Source organism: Capra hircus, chromosome 1 (genome assembly GCF_001704415.2).
Source record: "Capra hircus breed San Clemente chromosome 1, ASM170441v1, whole genome shotgun sequence".
NCBI lineage: Eukaryota > Metazoa > Chordata > Mammalia > Artiodactyla > Bovidae > Capra > Capra hircus.
The window spans coordinates 69642389-69659210 of NC_030808.1; the positions used below are offsets into that span (position 1 = coordinate 69642389).

General features: G+C 41.2%; 1 protein-coding gene across 2 annotated transcripts in view; it reads right to left on the bottom strand.

Annotated features, from left to right (window-relative positions):
* SNX4 (sorting nexin 4) overlaps positions 14131-16822 on the bottom strand; it is a 52129-nt gene continuing 49437 nt past the window's right edge. For both annotated transcript variants that reach the window (XM_018045920.1, XM_018045925.1), the window contains exon 14: positions 14131-15267. In XM_018045920.1, coding sequence (XP_017901409.1) covers positions 15220-15267 — 48 coding nt within the window. In that variant the 3' untranslated portion in view covers positions 14131-15219. The remainder of the gene's footprint in view (positions 15268-16822) is intronic.

The window sequence follows — 16822 nt, forward strand, 5'->3', positions numbered from 1 at the left end:
ACCACACAGATTGTAGCCTGCCAGGCTCCTCTGCCCATGGAATTCTTCCTGGCAAGAATACTGAGTGGATTGCCATTTTCTCCTCCAGGGGATCTACCTGACAAAGGGATCGAACCCGTGTCTCCTGCACTGCAGGCAGATTCTTTACTGCTGAGCCACCTGGGAAGCCCAAAGTTCAAAGAGCTTTATTTCTAAAACATCACTGCCATGGGAGCCCAGGCCAGCCCCCGCTGACCACAACCTGCAGAGACAACCCTGAGAAACAGCCGTGGCCTAGGTGGCAGGCCGCATGGCGAACAGTCCTTCTGGCCTCTTGTATCTTCTAAGACATGAAATGACCATGACTGAGAAGCACTAAGGGTTTCTAGATTCATTATTGACAGACAGGACACATTTTTTAAAAGCTCTACTGAAGTATACCTGACAAATAACAGGAGATATTTTTTAACAAGTTGTATGTTGGGAGCTTGGAATTGCTTATTTGGACCTTAAAAAATAGTTTCTTGTTTTCATCCAAGTTGGTGAAGCAAGACTTCTGGTTATTTGAAAGAACTATCCTGCCTTAGTCCTTTCGGACTGCCCTGACATCACACCACATATGGTGTGGCTGATAAGCACCAGAAATTTCTCACAGTTCTGGAGGTTAGAAGTCCAAGGTTGAATGTTGGCTGAATCAGGTTGCGGTGAGAGCCCTCTTCTGGGTGCCAACTTCACTCTGGACCCTCATATGGCAGAAGGAATGAGAGAGCTCTGTGAGGTCTCTCTTATAAGTGCACTAATTCCATTCCTGGGGGGCTCCACCCTCTGAACCACACACCTTGCCTCCTAACACCATCAGGCTGGGCATAAGGATTTCAACATATCAATCTGGGGGGAAATGAGCACTCAGACCGCAGTGTAGCCTGGTCTCTCCAGGCACATCAGCAGTATTGTTCCATGACCCCATGAGCTACCTCCATCCTTTACTTAACTAAACAATAGCCAGCATTACCAAGCACTTAGCCCAGTGTGCCAGGTGCTATGCTAGGCACTTTACATGCATTATTGTACCTAACACAACATTTCTGCACAGTGGATGCTATGCTTATGCCCACTTTGCACTGAGGAAACCAAGTCTCAAAAACTCTAGGGATGTACCTTAAAATCCCAGACTTTGCAAAGGGTGGAGCTTAGAGTGCCACCCCTGGCTGCTTCTCCAGCACCAGCCCCACCTTGAGGTCCCTAACAGTCAGGAACTTGTCTGCCTGCAAGAGACCCTCCCCCAAGCATGAAGAGTGGCTCTGGGAGCAGTCAGACTGCAGCAAGGGACACCGCTGGGGGAGGCTTGTTCAACCCTGGACCATTTAGGCAGAACCCACATGTGGTGAAACGTTAAAAAAAATCCTTTTGCTGTTCTATTTCTGTTGAAGAATAGACGCAGTTAGACAATACAAACGTGTGCCTGTACAAAGGGTGTGAAAGAGATGCTGCTGGGCAAGGGGGGAAAGCAGCAAGCAAAGCCCTCGTGCTTGTTCAGGATCTCCAAAAAGAAAGAATAAAACCTTTTTTTTTTTTTTTTTTTTTTAAGGAGGCAGAAAAATCTCAAACTGTGAGTGGGAGATTGAAGAAATGAGAGGGGTTTGTGGGCTCCTAGATCAGAAAGAGGCACATTCTCAAACACAAGTTGGACAGGTTGAAGGATGGGTGGTTGGGCCGTGAGTCAAAGATTCTTTCCAAAAATAAGACCACCCCAGTCACCAAGGGTTTACACAGGCCACCAAGTTCCTCTCTCTAAAACCCTTGCCCCAGGCTCTGACAGGATCTTCCAGCTGAGGATATGGCCCCACGGCCTTGATTTCTGCCAGGGGTGGAAAGGCAGGGGCAGGAGCAGCAAAGGGTGGGTGGAAAGTCAGGAAGGATCAACCAAGTGCAGGTGAGTTCAAAGCAGAGTCCCCCTGAGGAATCACAGTGATGAAATCTAGGCAAGAGAGGGCCACGGTCAAAGGTCTGTTTACTTTATTGTCTTTTTACCCTGAGGAATGTGCCTGCTGGGTTAATGTTTATTTTATTGAATAATCTAGTTTTAGGCACGTCAATAAGAGTCAATGCTACTTTATAGGAAGAAAATGCAGGTTTGTGGCTATTTCTGATCGCCAGCAAGAGGTCCTTTCTAGGCCCGCTAGCACTACTGCCACCTGCTGGTGGATTTCTGTAGAGCAGGGCTGGCAATTTGGGTCGCCGGCTGGAACCTGAGTCCAGGGCAGGAATCGTGGCTCCGCTCATTCAGAGCAGGGTGACTAGTTAGAGTCTCCCTCTCTGAATTTCATTTTCTACTTCTTAAAGTGGCTTTTGAGGGATTTTGTTATGATTCAATGAATTAACATATATATAATGCCTGGTGTGCACAGTATATGTGTAATAAACTATTAATTAGTCTTAAGAATTCGATATCCCTGTGGGGTCCTCTTCTTATTACCATTTTGACCCAAGCAAAGTTACAGAAGGCATGGCCCCACATCGGTGACTGAATCAGAGGCTGAGGTATCGGCGGGCTGGCCAAAACTAACAGGCGAAACGTAACAGGAATAAAGCTCTCAATTACATTTATTGTCCACCAAGTGAATAAGTGTGGCGGATGCCTGGTTGACAAAAAAAGACCAAGCCAAAAACACGGAGCGATTTTAAGAACACACAGCTCAACCAGAGCCAACTGGGTGACTCCACACTCAAAATTCTAATTTGATCAATAGCCATGAAGGAACAACAGATATGACAAGCCTTTAAAATGTTCATACGCCCTGACCTCATAATTCCATTACTAGGACTCTGTGCAGAAGAAATAAGAAGAGAGAGCTGTATACAAAAATTCCATTTCAGTGAGATTATAAAAGTGAAAAATTAGATACAATCGATGTTCAATAATAGAGGACTAGTTAATTAAATCATGGTTTATCCGTATGTAGTCCTTAAAAATTAAAGGGAAAAATCTCATCATGTAAGTTGGGGTGGAGGAAGGACCACGGTATAAATAGAAATAGAGGCATAATATACTGGTAAAAAGTATCAATAAAGATAAAAATTAAAACCCTTCATGCACGCAATGAGAGAGCATCAAATTGTATATGGCATCAACTGACAAAACTATAAGGAATACTTCAGCATTGAAGTAGGAGATTTTAATACACCTCTTTCAGTAGTTGATCAAGCAACCAAAAAAAATCTGTAAGGATAAAAGGTTGAACTTCACAATTTAGAAATTTAATAAAAACACCGCAGAGTACATTGCTCCCTGTAACTGAAGCAAACATGTCCTTTTCAAATGCAGACTCGACCCCCACTCGCTAACCCTCCCCGCCCCCACAGAGAAACCAGCAGTTTCAGCATTTGATGCTAAAGTCTAAGAACAGGGGGCCTGGGGAGCCGGAGGCTTTTGGGGGCACAAAGAAGATCGCCCAGAGGAAGTTGTGGCTGAGATGAGTTTGTGAGGACGGTTCTCTAGATAGAGAAGATCGGCTGGGAGGCGAGCCTGCCTCATGCAGGAGAGGCACCAGGTCCCCGGGTCCTGAGGCAAACAAAAGCGAATGAGCTCAGGGAGTTGCAGAGGGCAACCCTTGTGGTAACACCAGCTCTCTGTCATGACTACCCAGGCCCCACCAGAAGCTATGGTTCAGTTTCCACCTCTAAGAGAAGACGGGGGTCTTCAGTTACTTCCAAGCAGGGCCATGTCCCCCGAAGAGCAACATGAGCTGAGCCTGAAAAGGAGCCACGGGAGCTCAGGTGTCAGGCAGGTTTGGCGAGCTCACCGCAAGTGGGAAGGTCACAGGACTCCTGTGGCTCTGCCAACCACCAAAGGAACCCATTCCCCACCAGGAGGACCCCGAAGAGCCTTACAGGCCTCCCTGCAGGCTGGGCCAGGCAAAGGCGGAGCCACGGCTTCCAGGCCTGGTCCCCCCAGCTGTGTGACCCGGATCACCCGCCGTCCTCTGGGGCTCAGGCCACCTGTAAAACACAGCTATCACTGGCCTCCTGCCCACGCCCCAGGGTGTCACATACACAGGCTCAGGTTAAAGGAGGAACTGGAGAGGTGTTTGCAACAGTAACCATCCGAAGTCTCTGTGTGGTTGAAAGGCAGCGTTGATCCCAAACACTCATTCAGCCAATTGCTTTCCCGTGTTCTCCCCACAAACTGCTCTCTGTATGCCCCCTGACCTGATATGGGGGCTCGCCTTATCCCCTTTTCCGTCCCCGTCCCTGGCTACTGAGCAAGTGGTGAGACATGAGAGCCAGAGAGGTCTGGGCAAGCCACCCAGCCCCACTAGCTCAGGCTGCTACTGCTGCTAAGTCACTTCAGTCGTGTCCGACTCTGTGACCCCATAGACGGCAGCCCACCAGGCTCCCCCGTCCCGGGGGTTCTCCAGGCAAGAACACTGGAGTGGGTTGCCATGTCCTTCTCTAATGCATGAAAGTGAAAAGTGAAAGTGAAGTCAGTCAGTCGTGTCCAACTGTTCACGACCCCATGGACTGCAGCCTACCAGGCTCCCCCGTCCATGGGATTTTCCAGGCAAGAGTACTGGAGTGGGGTGCCATTGCCTTCTCCCAACTAGCTCAGGAGACAGAGCAAATACAGGAGGGGAGGAACCCTGTCCAGAAGTCGAGAATCTGCCGTGTGACTGGGAGCAAGTCACTTTCCCTCTCTGGTCATATTTCCTCATTTCTAAATTGACGGGAAATCATCTCTAAGCTCGTTTCTTGCTGAAGATTCTGGGATCCTATCATTAGAAGAACTGGGTCTGTTTCAAAGGTCAGTCAAGTAAGTTCTTAATTAGAGGGTATCATCCCCTCCGTTGACTTACTGGGGCTGCTGACAGGTGGAAGAAGAGGGACTCCCCGACTCTGCTGAGCCAGACTGGGAACTAGACCTCAGGGGCTGTTGCCGTACCAGGTTCATTTTGCTCCCCATGCAGCAACCAAATCACTGAGGTGCTGAGGTTTACAGCAGAGAGGGGGCTTGTTCACAAGGCAGCCAGGGGCGAATAATCCTCACATGGACCTCTCCACAGGCAAAGGGCTCAAGGCACTTAAGGAATAAAGATGCAGGGTAGCCTGAGGTGCAGGGAGCCTGGGGAAAGGTGAGGTAACGGATATTCTGCACAGGGCTACAAGCATCAGCGCATAATTGGAAAATGCAGGCACCAAGCACCACCTGAGGGTGGTTGTGAGCCCTCTGACATCAAAGGTCACTGGGCAGACACTCGTGCATGGCCAGTTTCAAGGGTTGGTGGTCCTGTCCAGTCTCAACCGGCTCAGCTCAAACTAGATGCAGCAGACTCCACGTTGCTGGAAAATAACTCGGGCAAACATCTTACTGTTTAGGCTCCATGCTGCATGGAGGGCGTGCAAGCCTTCTGTAGAGAACCTTGACTAGTAAAGGCAGGTGACGTGGGATTTCGACCAATGGTTACCCACGGTTTCAGGGCTGCAGCAGGGCCAGTGTTTTCCGGTCATCCCCACCTGACCAACACACAACACGGGCAACACGGGGGCTTCTACCAGGCCTGACCAACATTCTTGATATGCTAGTAAGTCCTAGGAGAAGCCAATCCTTTACCTGTGGGTATGCATGCATCTATACCTAAAGATACAGAGAGAAACTTGAAACCTCTCTCTCTCTCTCTCTCTCTCTATATATATATCCCCTGGAGGAGGGCATGGCAACCCACTCCAGTATTCTTGCCTGGAGAATCCCATGGACCGAAGAGCCTGGTGGGCTACACTCCGTGGGGTCGTACAGAGTCAGACCCAACTGAAGTGACTATATATATGTGTGTGTGTGTATATATATATATATATGAATATACAGTGAATCAAGAAAAGTAGAATTATGTGATACAACATAGGTTTGGTGGTTAAACAATCTGCCTGCAATACAGGAGACCTAGGTTTGATCCCTGGGTTGCGAAGATCCCCTGGAGAAGGGAATGGCTACCCACTCCAGTATTCCTGCCTGGAGAATCCCATGGACATAGAAGCCTGGTGGGCTAGTCCATGGGGTCACAGAGGTGGACAGGACCGAGCAACTCACTCTTTCTTCTTTTTGATTTGAGCATCTTTAGCGGTGTAAGGCCAACAGGGACCAGGCTCACAGTGGTGATCCTCAGTTGGCTGACAGGTAATGAGTGGTGCCTCAACACCAGCTAGGAGCAGCCTTCCTCTATCCTGCTTACACTGGGTGAACCTCTGCAGGGTCATACTATTTCTGGGTCCTAAATTTTGAGAAGGATACTTCAAATCAGAGATTGACAAGTAATATTAGTCAGGTGGGTCGGAGTTTGGAAAGCACGTGAGTGGGGGATGGTTGAAAGAACTGGGCATTCAGAGTCTAAACAGGAACACAGGTTAGGACACAAATAGAGTCGAGTTTTTACCAAAACCTAAGTAGAAGGAAGATTAGTTGCCATGGTCATGTCCATATCCACACATATGATTTCATGCTTGGGTCTCCCTTCATTCAGGCTGCTCCCCTCAGCGTTCATTCCATCTATCTGGTAACGTCTCCCAAACCCATGTTCAGCCAAGACTCCTCTGGAGCTTCTGACCTTTATATCTAACTTCCTCCTGGTCACCTCGACCTGGTTGTTCTCATCATACCAAGCTCCATATGTCTTAAAGTGAACTCTTCACCACATCCATGACCATATTTGGAAGGGCTTCAACTTTTACAGGCTACATTTTTATTGACCTATCGGGAAGGCAAAGAAGGGTATGGAATGTGTCATTTATAACTAAACTCCACTGTGGTGGTTACCATTTGCCTCTATCCTTAGAATTAAGTGTTTTCAACTTGGTTGCTCATCAGAATCTCCTGATATATTTTTAGAAAATGCATATTTTTTACCCCAAGCCCCACCTGAAATTCCATGGATCAGAATCTCATGAATTTTAACTTTTTTTCCTTCAAATTTTGACTCCCACTAATGAGATCAACAAAAGTCAACTATGCTAATTAACAATTCATAAATATCACCACTGAAAATTTCTTTCTCACATGTATTAGTCAGTGGGAAAGATCAGGGATTGATTTTGAGGGAATGAATGTCTTGGCTCTTATCACCTCCTTTAACCAGAAAACACACCGCTCAACCATTCTCTTAAAATTTAGCAACTCAGGGAAGAATTATTCACTTGATGCCTCCAGAAAGTGTCTGCCCTTCATCTGGCCTCTCTGAGCATCAGGTGCTTGACTGCACAGCATTAATTTGTTCTCACAGTAATTCTGTCCTTTGGAGCAACTCCCAAATCACTAACTGCCCCCACCCACTCCAAACTGGAAGCTCAAGGGCAGGACAAGAAAGGGCAGAAGAGCCAGGACAGGTACTGGAAGGTGCCAACGCCCATGTGGGCCCACACCATCTTTCAGTGGGCTCCCATTCTGCCCCTTGGCTTGGGGGTCACCCTGAGTTTCTGGCCTCAGACTTGCTTCTCCTGATAAGAATCTGTCATTGTGGAGCCTTGATGCACTGCTGGCTACCTTGCTGTACTTTTGATTCCATGGGGTCGCAAAGTTGGACATGACTGAGCAACTCTCACTTTCACCTTGTGGGCAGGGGGGTGGGCTGGGGATGGGTAAAATGTAAGCAGTCCTAAATGGTAGGTCACCGCCAAATTATTTTAAAACCAGCATGGGAACGTAATCAGACATGAATGTGCTAGAATATACCTCCCTTCCCGTGTCAGCCGCTCCCTGGTTATGTATACGCTGCTCCCCACTCTAATCCTTTTGACCTGTGCCCCACCTTTTTCTCTGCTTCTTATATATTAGACGAAAGCAGCAATTATTTTTACATTTTTATTACACATATTCTGAATTAGCTATTGACTCACATGACTTCTTTTCTTCATCTTGCCACATACAGGAGCGCAGCATTTGCACACCAAGCCGAGTCTCTAACAAGCAGGGAGTGTACTTCACTGTGGTGACTGGAAACCAAACCCCTCCAGCACTCTTGCCTGGAGAATCCCATGGAGGGAGGAGCCTGATAGGCTACAGTCCATGGGGTTGCAAAGAGTCGGACACGACTGAGCGACTTCACTTTCACTTTCACAGTAAGTGGGGAGGGGCAGATGTGGACACTGCCGTTTCACGTCAGTATACTGTAGCCATACTTTTGGCTTTTAGTTACAATTCCTTTGGAGCCACTTCTGGAGAGGAGAAGTGTGTTTTCCTCCCTTTTATCACTCATATCCATATTCATTTCTAGTGTATTATACTGTCTAACACATGTGCCAACTTTGATATGGTTCCTATGGGGTCATGTTGTCTGAGGTAGTGATTACTGTTATCTTCCTTTTGGTCACAAAGCAGTTTGGTGTATAGTGATAATTTTTCACAAGTATTATTCCTATCATCTGCCGGTATTTAACTATTAATTTAAAATTAAGTAGTACTTACATTCAATTTCCTATAATAAACCATAATGCAAAAGAAGAATGTATATGTGTAACTGAATCACTTTGCTGTATAGTAAGAATTGATACAACATTCTAAATCAATTATAGTTCAATAAATTTTTAAAAAATTAAATAGTATTTAAAGATTTACAATACAAAATAAAATTAGTGAGAGTATGGGTGAAATGTGATTGGCCAAGTGTGTAATTGTTAGGGTTGGTTGAGGGGTACATGGAGATTCACTGTACTTTTCTCTATACTGTTGAGTATGTTTGAGAATTTCCACAATACAGTGTTAAAAAAAAAAGGTTTATGACAAAAATAGCTGCCCCTTATTTCACCTTCTACCTATTCTCTTTTCTTCAGTCCCTTCACTTCTTTTTGCCATTTCTCTCATTTCTTTGGACAATTATCTTTGTATTTTTTAACAATGCTTCTGGTGCTGTGTCTTGATTTATCGACATACTAGGTTAAGTATTTGGCATGCTTAATCTCTCCTCCCAAACCACCATTATAGTGGTTAGCACCATGTCTGGATAAGCTGATTGTCAGGTTTCCATTATTATAATTATGTAAATATTTTAACTTCAGAGCCATGTAGTATATTCTGATTATGATACTCTTCCTGCAAAACATTTCTTTTCCTCCTGAATAATAGACTTGTTTTTATTGCTTCGTTTTCCATGTCTAGCATCACTCCAATGGCTCCAAATACATTCCACACTTGTCAAATCCATACAGAAGCCTACAATTCCATCTTTTCCCCAGCTGTTCTTCCTCCTGGAGCTCTCCATCTCTGGCTTCCCACTGGACAGTGCCTTCCTGGGACTCCTTTTGACTGTCTTCTGGGCATTTCTGTCATCTACCTTCTACGCTGGATCTCCTTTTTCTGTATCCCATGTCTTCCAGGTCAATGCTCCTGCTCTGGTGAACCACATCCTCTGATAGCTTTTTGAGAGTAACTGTATAGGAAGAGAATTTTTTGAGACTACGTATCCAAAAATGTCTTTGTTCTGCCTCACATGTGATTGACGGTTTGGCTGTCAAGCTGGAAATAGTTTATCTTTAGAATTCTGAAGCAATTACTCTATTCTTTTCGGAGACTTTGCTATTGTGAAGCCTGATGCTATGATGATGGCAATTCTCTGTATATTAACTGTTTTCCTGGAATTTTCTACTCATCTGAAATTTCACAGTAACGTGCAATGGTGCTCTCCTCTTTATATGGAGAAAAGTCAGGTCCTGGGCGTCTACTTGCTCTTGGTATAGATTTTCCACCAACCCCTCCCCCCACCTTTAACTCTACACCCATTCATTCGGTTTCCTCTAATTTCTGAGTCTTGCTTACATTCTGCTGTGCAAATTAGCTTGCTTCTCATTAGCAGCCCCCACTATAAGCATGTATTATTAAGTTTCAGCTGTCACCCATTTTCCTTAGTCAATTAACACTTCTCCATCTTTTCATTCTTCCAAACTTTTGTGGTTTTGTCAACATTTCTTGTGCACTGTTGTCTCTTCTGTTCCCTTTGCCCTTCATGGTACTCAAAAAAAATTTTTTCCCCTTCTGCCATTTTAGAGGAATTCTGAGAAGGGGCAAAGATAAACCAAAAGTACAGTGTAAATCACTGTATTTAATAGCAAGTCTTCCACAATATTTGATGAATGCTTCATAAATGCTATTTTAACCACCATATTATAAAATTTCAGTGTTTTTATGTAATTATTATCCATATACTCACCTTTATCATCAAAGCTTCACACAGAATTTGCTTTTGATATAAACTTCCAAACTTGACATAGTACTAAAAAGTTGCTACTATCTAATTTTCTTTTTTTTTGTATAACTGCTAAATTTTTGTGTATTTTCTAAATAACTGAACCAAAATACATCTGTTTGGCCAGGTCACTGGCCTAATAGCTAGTGATGTCCAACATAAAATATGTATTTAACACCTCACTACTCAAAGGGTGACCAGTAGCACCGCCAGTATCTGGGAGCTTGTTAAGAAATGTAGACTCTCAGGCTCCACTCTATAAACTATTCAATCAGAATCTGTGTTTTAACTAGATCCCCAAGCGATTCACAAACACATTAAAGTTGGAGAACTAGTCTAGTATTTCACCAGATCCCGCTTCTCTCTCATGTCTCCACTCCCTGCTCCCACTTTCAGAAGTACCCATGACATTTTCCTTTCAAATACCTTACAATCTGAGTATGATGAAAGTTACCTTTTCTATCCCTCTGCCATCCTCATGGGTCTGTCCCAGAGGGTCTCCTCCAAGTCTCTGCTCCTCCAAACGGGAAAAGCCTCGAAAAATCCAGGCTGTAGAGCCATGTTATCTGGGTTCATTTAAACTCTGACTCTACTAATTACTATATATGGGACCTTGGGCCAGCACACTGCCACACTGTGCCTCAGTTTTAGGTGTAGTATGAATAGCACTTTCATGCATGTTAGCTATTATGCTCCGAAATCAAGGCCTTAACAACCGAGTATTTAGGAATTTCTCCTCGTCTTCTGCTGATGTTGCTTATATCACATGATGGTTTATTCATTTGGACTTTAGCACTGAATTAACTAGTTCCACCTTCATCTGGGGATGATTTTTATAAAATCTGCTGAATCAACAGATTCCCCAGACTTTTTGGACTTGTGCAGTGTCCACCTAGCAAACATACGTGAATGAATTTCCTGTTAGAAGCTTTAAGAATGAGGCATCAATCTTCTTCAAGGTTCAACAATATTCTGAGAAAAGTGAGCACAGGGAACAATCTGGGAAGGAGACAGCTGAAGGGAGAAAGCCAGAAGAACTTCAGCACTGGTGGGAGCAAAGGGGGAAATAGGGACATATACTGTCTAGTGGGGAGTTGTCTAGTGATGAACTTAACTTTCCCAACATTAAATATGATGTTAGCTGTAGGTTTTCCACAGATGCACTTTATCAAATTAAGGTTTCTTCTATTCCTAGTTTCTTCAGAGCTTTAAGTCATGAATCAGAGTGGAATCCTGTCAAACGTCTGTCTACATGTATTGCAGTGATCATGAAGGATTTCCTTTATTTTGTTAATATGGTAGATTATAGTAATTGACTCTTCTAATTTTAAAATGACCCTGCATTCTGAGATAAACTCTATTTGGTCATAAGGTATTAAGTTCTTTATATATTGCTGGATTCAACTAGCTAATAGCTCAATAATTTTTGTATCTATGTTCATGATATATATTGGTATGACCACTTTCTTTCCTTGAAATGTCTTTGGCTAGTTTCACTATTGGGGTAATACTTTTCTCATTTTTTAAAAAAAATTGGGGACGTATTCCCTTTACCCCTGTTTTCTGAAAATCTGTGTAGAATTAAAGCTTTTTATTCCTTAAATGTTTGCTAGAATTCACCAATAAAGTAAAGTGGACCTGGAGTTCTTTTGTATGAAAATTTCTGATAATTTCTTTAATATTAAAACTATTCACATTTTCTGTCTTGTGTCAGTTCTAGTAAGCTGTACTTTTCAAGAAATTTGATGACTTTATTGGTTTACATTTGTACATAATATTCCTTATTATCCTTTTAATATATGAAAGATCTAAATAACATTCTTGATTTCATTCCTGATAGGGATAATCTGTCTTTTAGGTTTTTCCATTATTTTGCTAGAGGTTTAATTTTATTAATATTCTCAAAGATCAACTTTTGGCTTTGTTAACTGTATTACCTGTTTTCAGTATCACTGATTTTTGCTCTTGCTTTTAATATTTCTTTGTTCTACTTACTTTGAATTTTATTGGCTCTTTTTTTTCCCTCTACTATGCTCTTTTAAATATATAATATTTAAAGCTATAAAAGTAAGGAAACAAGTATAACTTTACTGATTTGGCCTTTTGTTAGTTTATTTCTCTGGATTATTAAATTTTTAAAAAATTCTAAAATTTTTTAAGGTCAATATTTCCAGGATAATCAGTAAGTTCTACCATGAAGAGAGTATTCATGTAAATATAAAAAATAATTATAAGAATATACAAAGCCTAGTTAGCATTCCTGTTACATAACCCTTGGCTTTTCATTCCATTCCAAGCTGGGTATGTGTTTATTCTAAAGATGCTTGAATTTTAAGAACTCTCAGTTCCTGTTTTGGATGCTATGTTGTAATTACCAATGACTCATTCATCAAGTTTTTGGATATAAATGAAGGTGAGGTATGACTTCAGTTAATTTTACTGCTTTGACTACACTAACTGCATCACTGGTACACTGTAAAGATTAAATTTTCCTCTGTTATGAAGTATTTACATGTATGTGGTAAGTCTTCTTTAGTTATTCCTCATACAAGCTTTTTACATTAATCTTTGGAGATCTATCTCCCCTTTAAATGACTCATTTTTGAGCGCTAGTCTTTAAATGCTGAAAGTGTAAATGCATGCCGGTGGCGCAGTGGTAAAGAAATCTGCCTGCCAGTGCAGGAGAGGTGGGTCCAATCCCTGGGTCAGGAAGACCCCCTGGAGAAGGAAACCCCACAGACAGAGCCTGGTGGGCTACACTCCATGGGGTCACAACGAGTTAGACACGACTGAGTGAGCACACACGCACATGCAATAGTACCAAAATGATTTTTACATAAAATTCCTTTAAGAGTTCTTTTTAAAGGAATTATTGTTCTATCAAGTGAAACTTTTTCAAACTCAATCCATCAAGATATCCCTACTTAAATATACAACCAAATGAATATTTGTGTATTTCAGAGATAATAAAATATTTTTGCTAATTTATCTCAAAACACTGGTATCAGTGACCTTCTCAAATTAGGTCAGGTAGTAGAAAAAAAATCTACCCCTTTTTTTCGGTTGTGCTGGGTCTTCAGTGTTGCCTGGAGTTCCTCCTGCTGCAGGAAGAGGCTCCTCACTGCAGTGGCTTCTCCTGTTGTGGAGCGTGGGCTCTAAGTGCTTGGCTTGAGCCGCTGCGGTGCAGGAGCTCGTTAGTGGTGGCTCACAGGCTCTAGAGCGTGCAGGCTCAGTAGCTGTGGCTCACGGACTTAGATGCTCCAAGGTATGTGGGATCTTCCCGGACCAAGGATCAAACCTGTGTCCCCTGCATTGGCAGGCAGATTCTTATCCATTGTACCACCAGGGAAGTCCTCTAATACATTTTCTATTTAGCATAAGGTTAGGTTGGAAGAAAAGGCTTTTGATTTCAAAGGCCAAATGGAAAGCTATTTTATTTCGTGAGCCAAGAGAGGATACACTTCAGTGGGATGAAAAGTGTACCTATCAAGATGACTTTCGCTTCTAACAATTTTATCTTTTTTTTAAAAAAGGTAAAAATTTAGAAATCATACGTCATTTCAGCATCTTATTTTTAAGAAATCCAACATTTTGGCATAAGACAAATATATACAATTAAAGAGTTGACTCATTGGAAAAGACTGATGCTGGGAGGGATTGGGGGCAGGAGGAGAAGGGGATGACAGAGGATGAGATGGCTGGATGGCATCACCGACTCGATGGACGTGAGTTTGAGTCAACTCTGGGAATTGGTGATGGACAGGGAGGCCTGGCGTGCTGCAATTCATGGGGTCACAAAGAGTCAGACACGACTGAGCGACTGAACTGAACTGAAACTCTTCAAAACATAGTATGGCATATATTATTTTTCCACAGGCCATCAGATACTAACAGATATAGACCACTTCGTTAAATAACAAAAATCATATGAAAATCAACACAGTACTTCATTTATTTACCGTTTAAGTCTGGCAACAGCACAAAAATCCAGCAACATTTCAAACATGTAAAAAAGTCAAATGTTGAACAGTACTGAAAAATTTTTTTTACATAGTTAGTAACAATGAGTACAGATGTAGAGTTCTGCAAAGCTAGCAAATTCCAAGGGTGCTTGGCTTCTGGACATATACCACAAAAACACATACACAAAAGCAATATAATTTATCTTTATAAAAATTACAGCCAAGCAATAAAAAAGGATGATAATAATGAAGATACTAATACGTATGTATCTTATACATTGAAATGCTACATCTTGTACCCTGAAATGCCATGTGTAGAGAGCCAAGCAGAGTAAATTTAGGCTCATCACTGAGGTTAAGAATTATTTAAGAATTTAATGCTTGTATATGTAACATACTCAAAACTTTCTGTATACCAATTCCTAGATTATAACAATGTATTCCACTGAGATGTTAAGTCTTCTTTGTTGGCAGTATAAAATTTTTGACCAGATCAAAATTCTGGTAAAACACACTGAAGGCATTGTCTAGTGTAGGTAATGTTCAGGGGCATTAATGAACATAGAAGAAATTCTTAGATTTCACACTAAATTTCAGCTGAGCTTTGTCAAACCAAACAGCTCAACTGTAAGGCAAGAAAAACTAACCCTCTGTGATAGATTAGTGGGCCTTACCAAATAAAGATAAGAATTCAGTCTTAGGGAAAGACTCCCTACGTAAGCAGATATGAAACAGTGGGCACTGAAATGAACTTCTAGAAATGACCTACTTGATATTCAGACACTGGTTCAGAAGCGACAATCTGTTGGTATTTTATCTAATTAAATTTTACAATCAGCACCAGTCCCCAAAACCTCAAATTATAATATTTAATCTTCATTAAAATACATCCTTTTGTACTATATTAATATAACTATTAATATAATCAAATTAAAGAAAGTCCAACTTACTCAACTTACTATATATTTTTGTGTATGCAGGGTAACAAATCTTTTTTATTTACTTGTGCTTCTGTTTTGGGGTAGTTTGATTGAAGAGAAATTCATTTCACAGGATTACATCTTGCTAAAGCATTCCTTGGCATTGGTCCAAACTTGAATTCCCTTTTAAAACAAACAAACCAAAAAAAAAAAAAGCCCCCAAAACCTTAAAATGTAATTTTGGAAGGATTCTGAAAGCCCAAGTACTTGGCTAAATGGTATGTTAGGTTTCACCTTCTGGAATAATCAGTAAGTCCAACAAACAGAATACTTTTTCTTGCAATGGCTAATATAAGTCAAAGTGAAATACTTCTGAAAAACATCACAGAATCATTGTATAAGCCTATCTTCAAAAAAGAGACAGAATTCCTACCTCTTTTTGAAAGACTCATTTACTCATATCATATATTCATATCATTTCTACTTATAAAACAAACAAGCTTTGCAATATCTGAAACAAAAAACTTGATCAGTCTAACAAATATAATTTAATGAACTATTAATTTATTAACCTAATAACCAATATTTTGATAAAAAGTTATAAACTCCCTCTCAATGGTTACAGCAGGCTATTTGGCAAAAACTAACATGCTATTATATACCTAATAGGCTTAAACAAAAATGCATGTTTGTAAAAAACGTAACAGTAAAATCTAGAAAGTGGTAGAAGGTATGTTTTCAATATATATACATATATTCTCTAATAACTGCTAATTTATGAAGAATATTTTAATACTTATACATTAAAGTTTATCAATATTTACTGAGGCTTTGAATAACAGGAAGAAATTCAATCTTTTTAGCTTTTTTTCCTCCCTGATGGAACACAAAAAGAAAAACAAAACAAAACCGCACAATCCTTTAAAATGTCCCAGATTGCCTTACTAAATGATTTACTGAGATAAAGCATGCTGAATCGCTCAATAAATTGAGAAGTACTAGAGAAATGTAAAGCACCAGTACTGACTGGTAATTACATAGGCAGCTCTGGGGTTATGAAAATGAGATTAAGGAATATTATACATTTTGTTCTTACGACATCATTTTAGAAAAATTTCCATCACTGTCAAAATATTTATTTTAACCAGAATAAGCTTCAGTGTTCATACCTTATACGATAGGTATCAGTGACATGTTTATTAATATACACTTTCATGTGTATCTTTTCAAACTCATTTGTATATATACAATCATTTAAAAAATACACACTTTCCTCTTTCCCACAAAAACAGGACTGCATTATGTGCACCAGCGTGTAGCTTGTTTTCTCATCTGCCGTCCTATTAGGACATCTTATTAGGACAGTGCATGTGAGATCCATCTTGCCTTTTCTAACAATGAATACTCCATTAGATACTACTTTATCCAGGCCCTAACCTTTAGACCATTTTCCAATGAAACTATGTATCGCTAGGAATGGTATTTTACTGCCCTGTTTAAGAATATCACATAACCATACAATGCTTTTAGTACATATTTTCAAATACAAGTAATAAATAGGGCATACAAATTTGGAACTTCAGATGAGTGGAGACTTGGTAATTAAGATTTTGATTATGACAGTTCTTTCAAAATTAAGTAGAGAAACTGGGAAACATTCTGGAAAAGAATGGACTTTAAAAATGAAAGTGATATATACTTTGTTCCAAATAAGAAACTGATTTTAAAGAAATTTGCC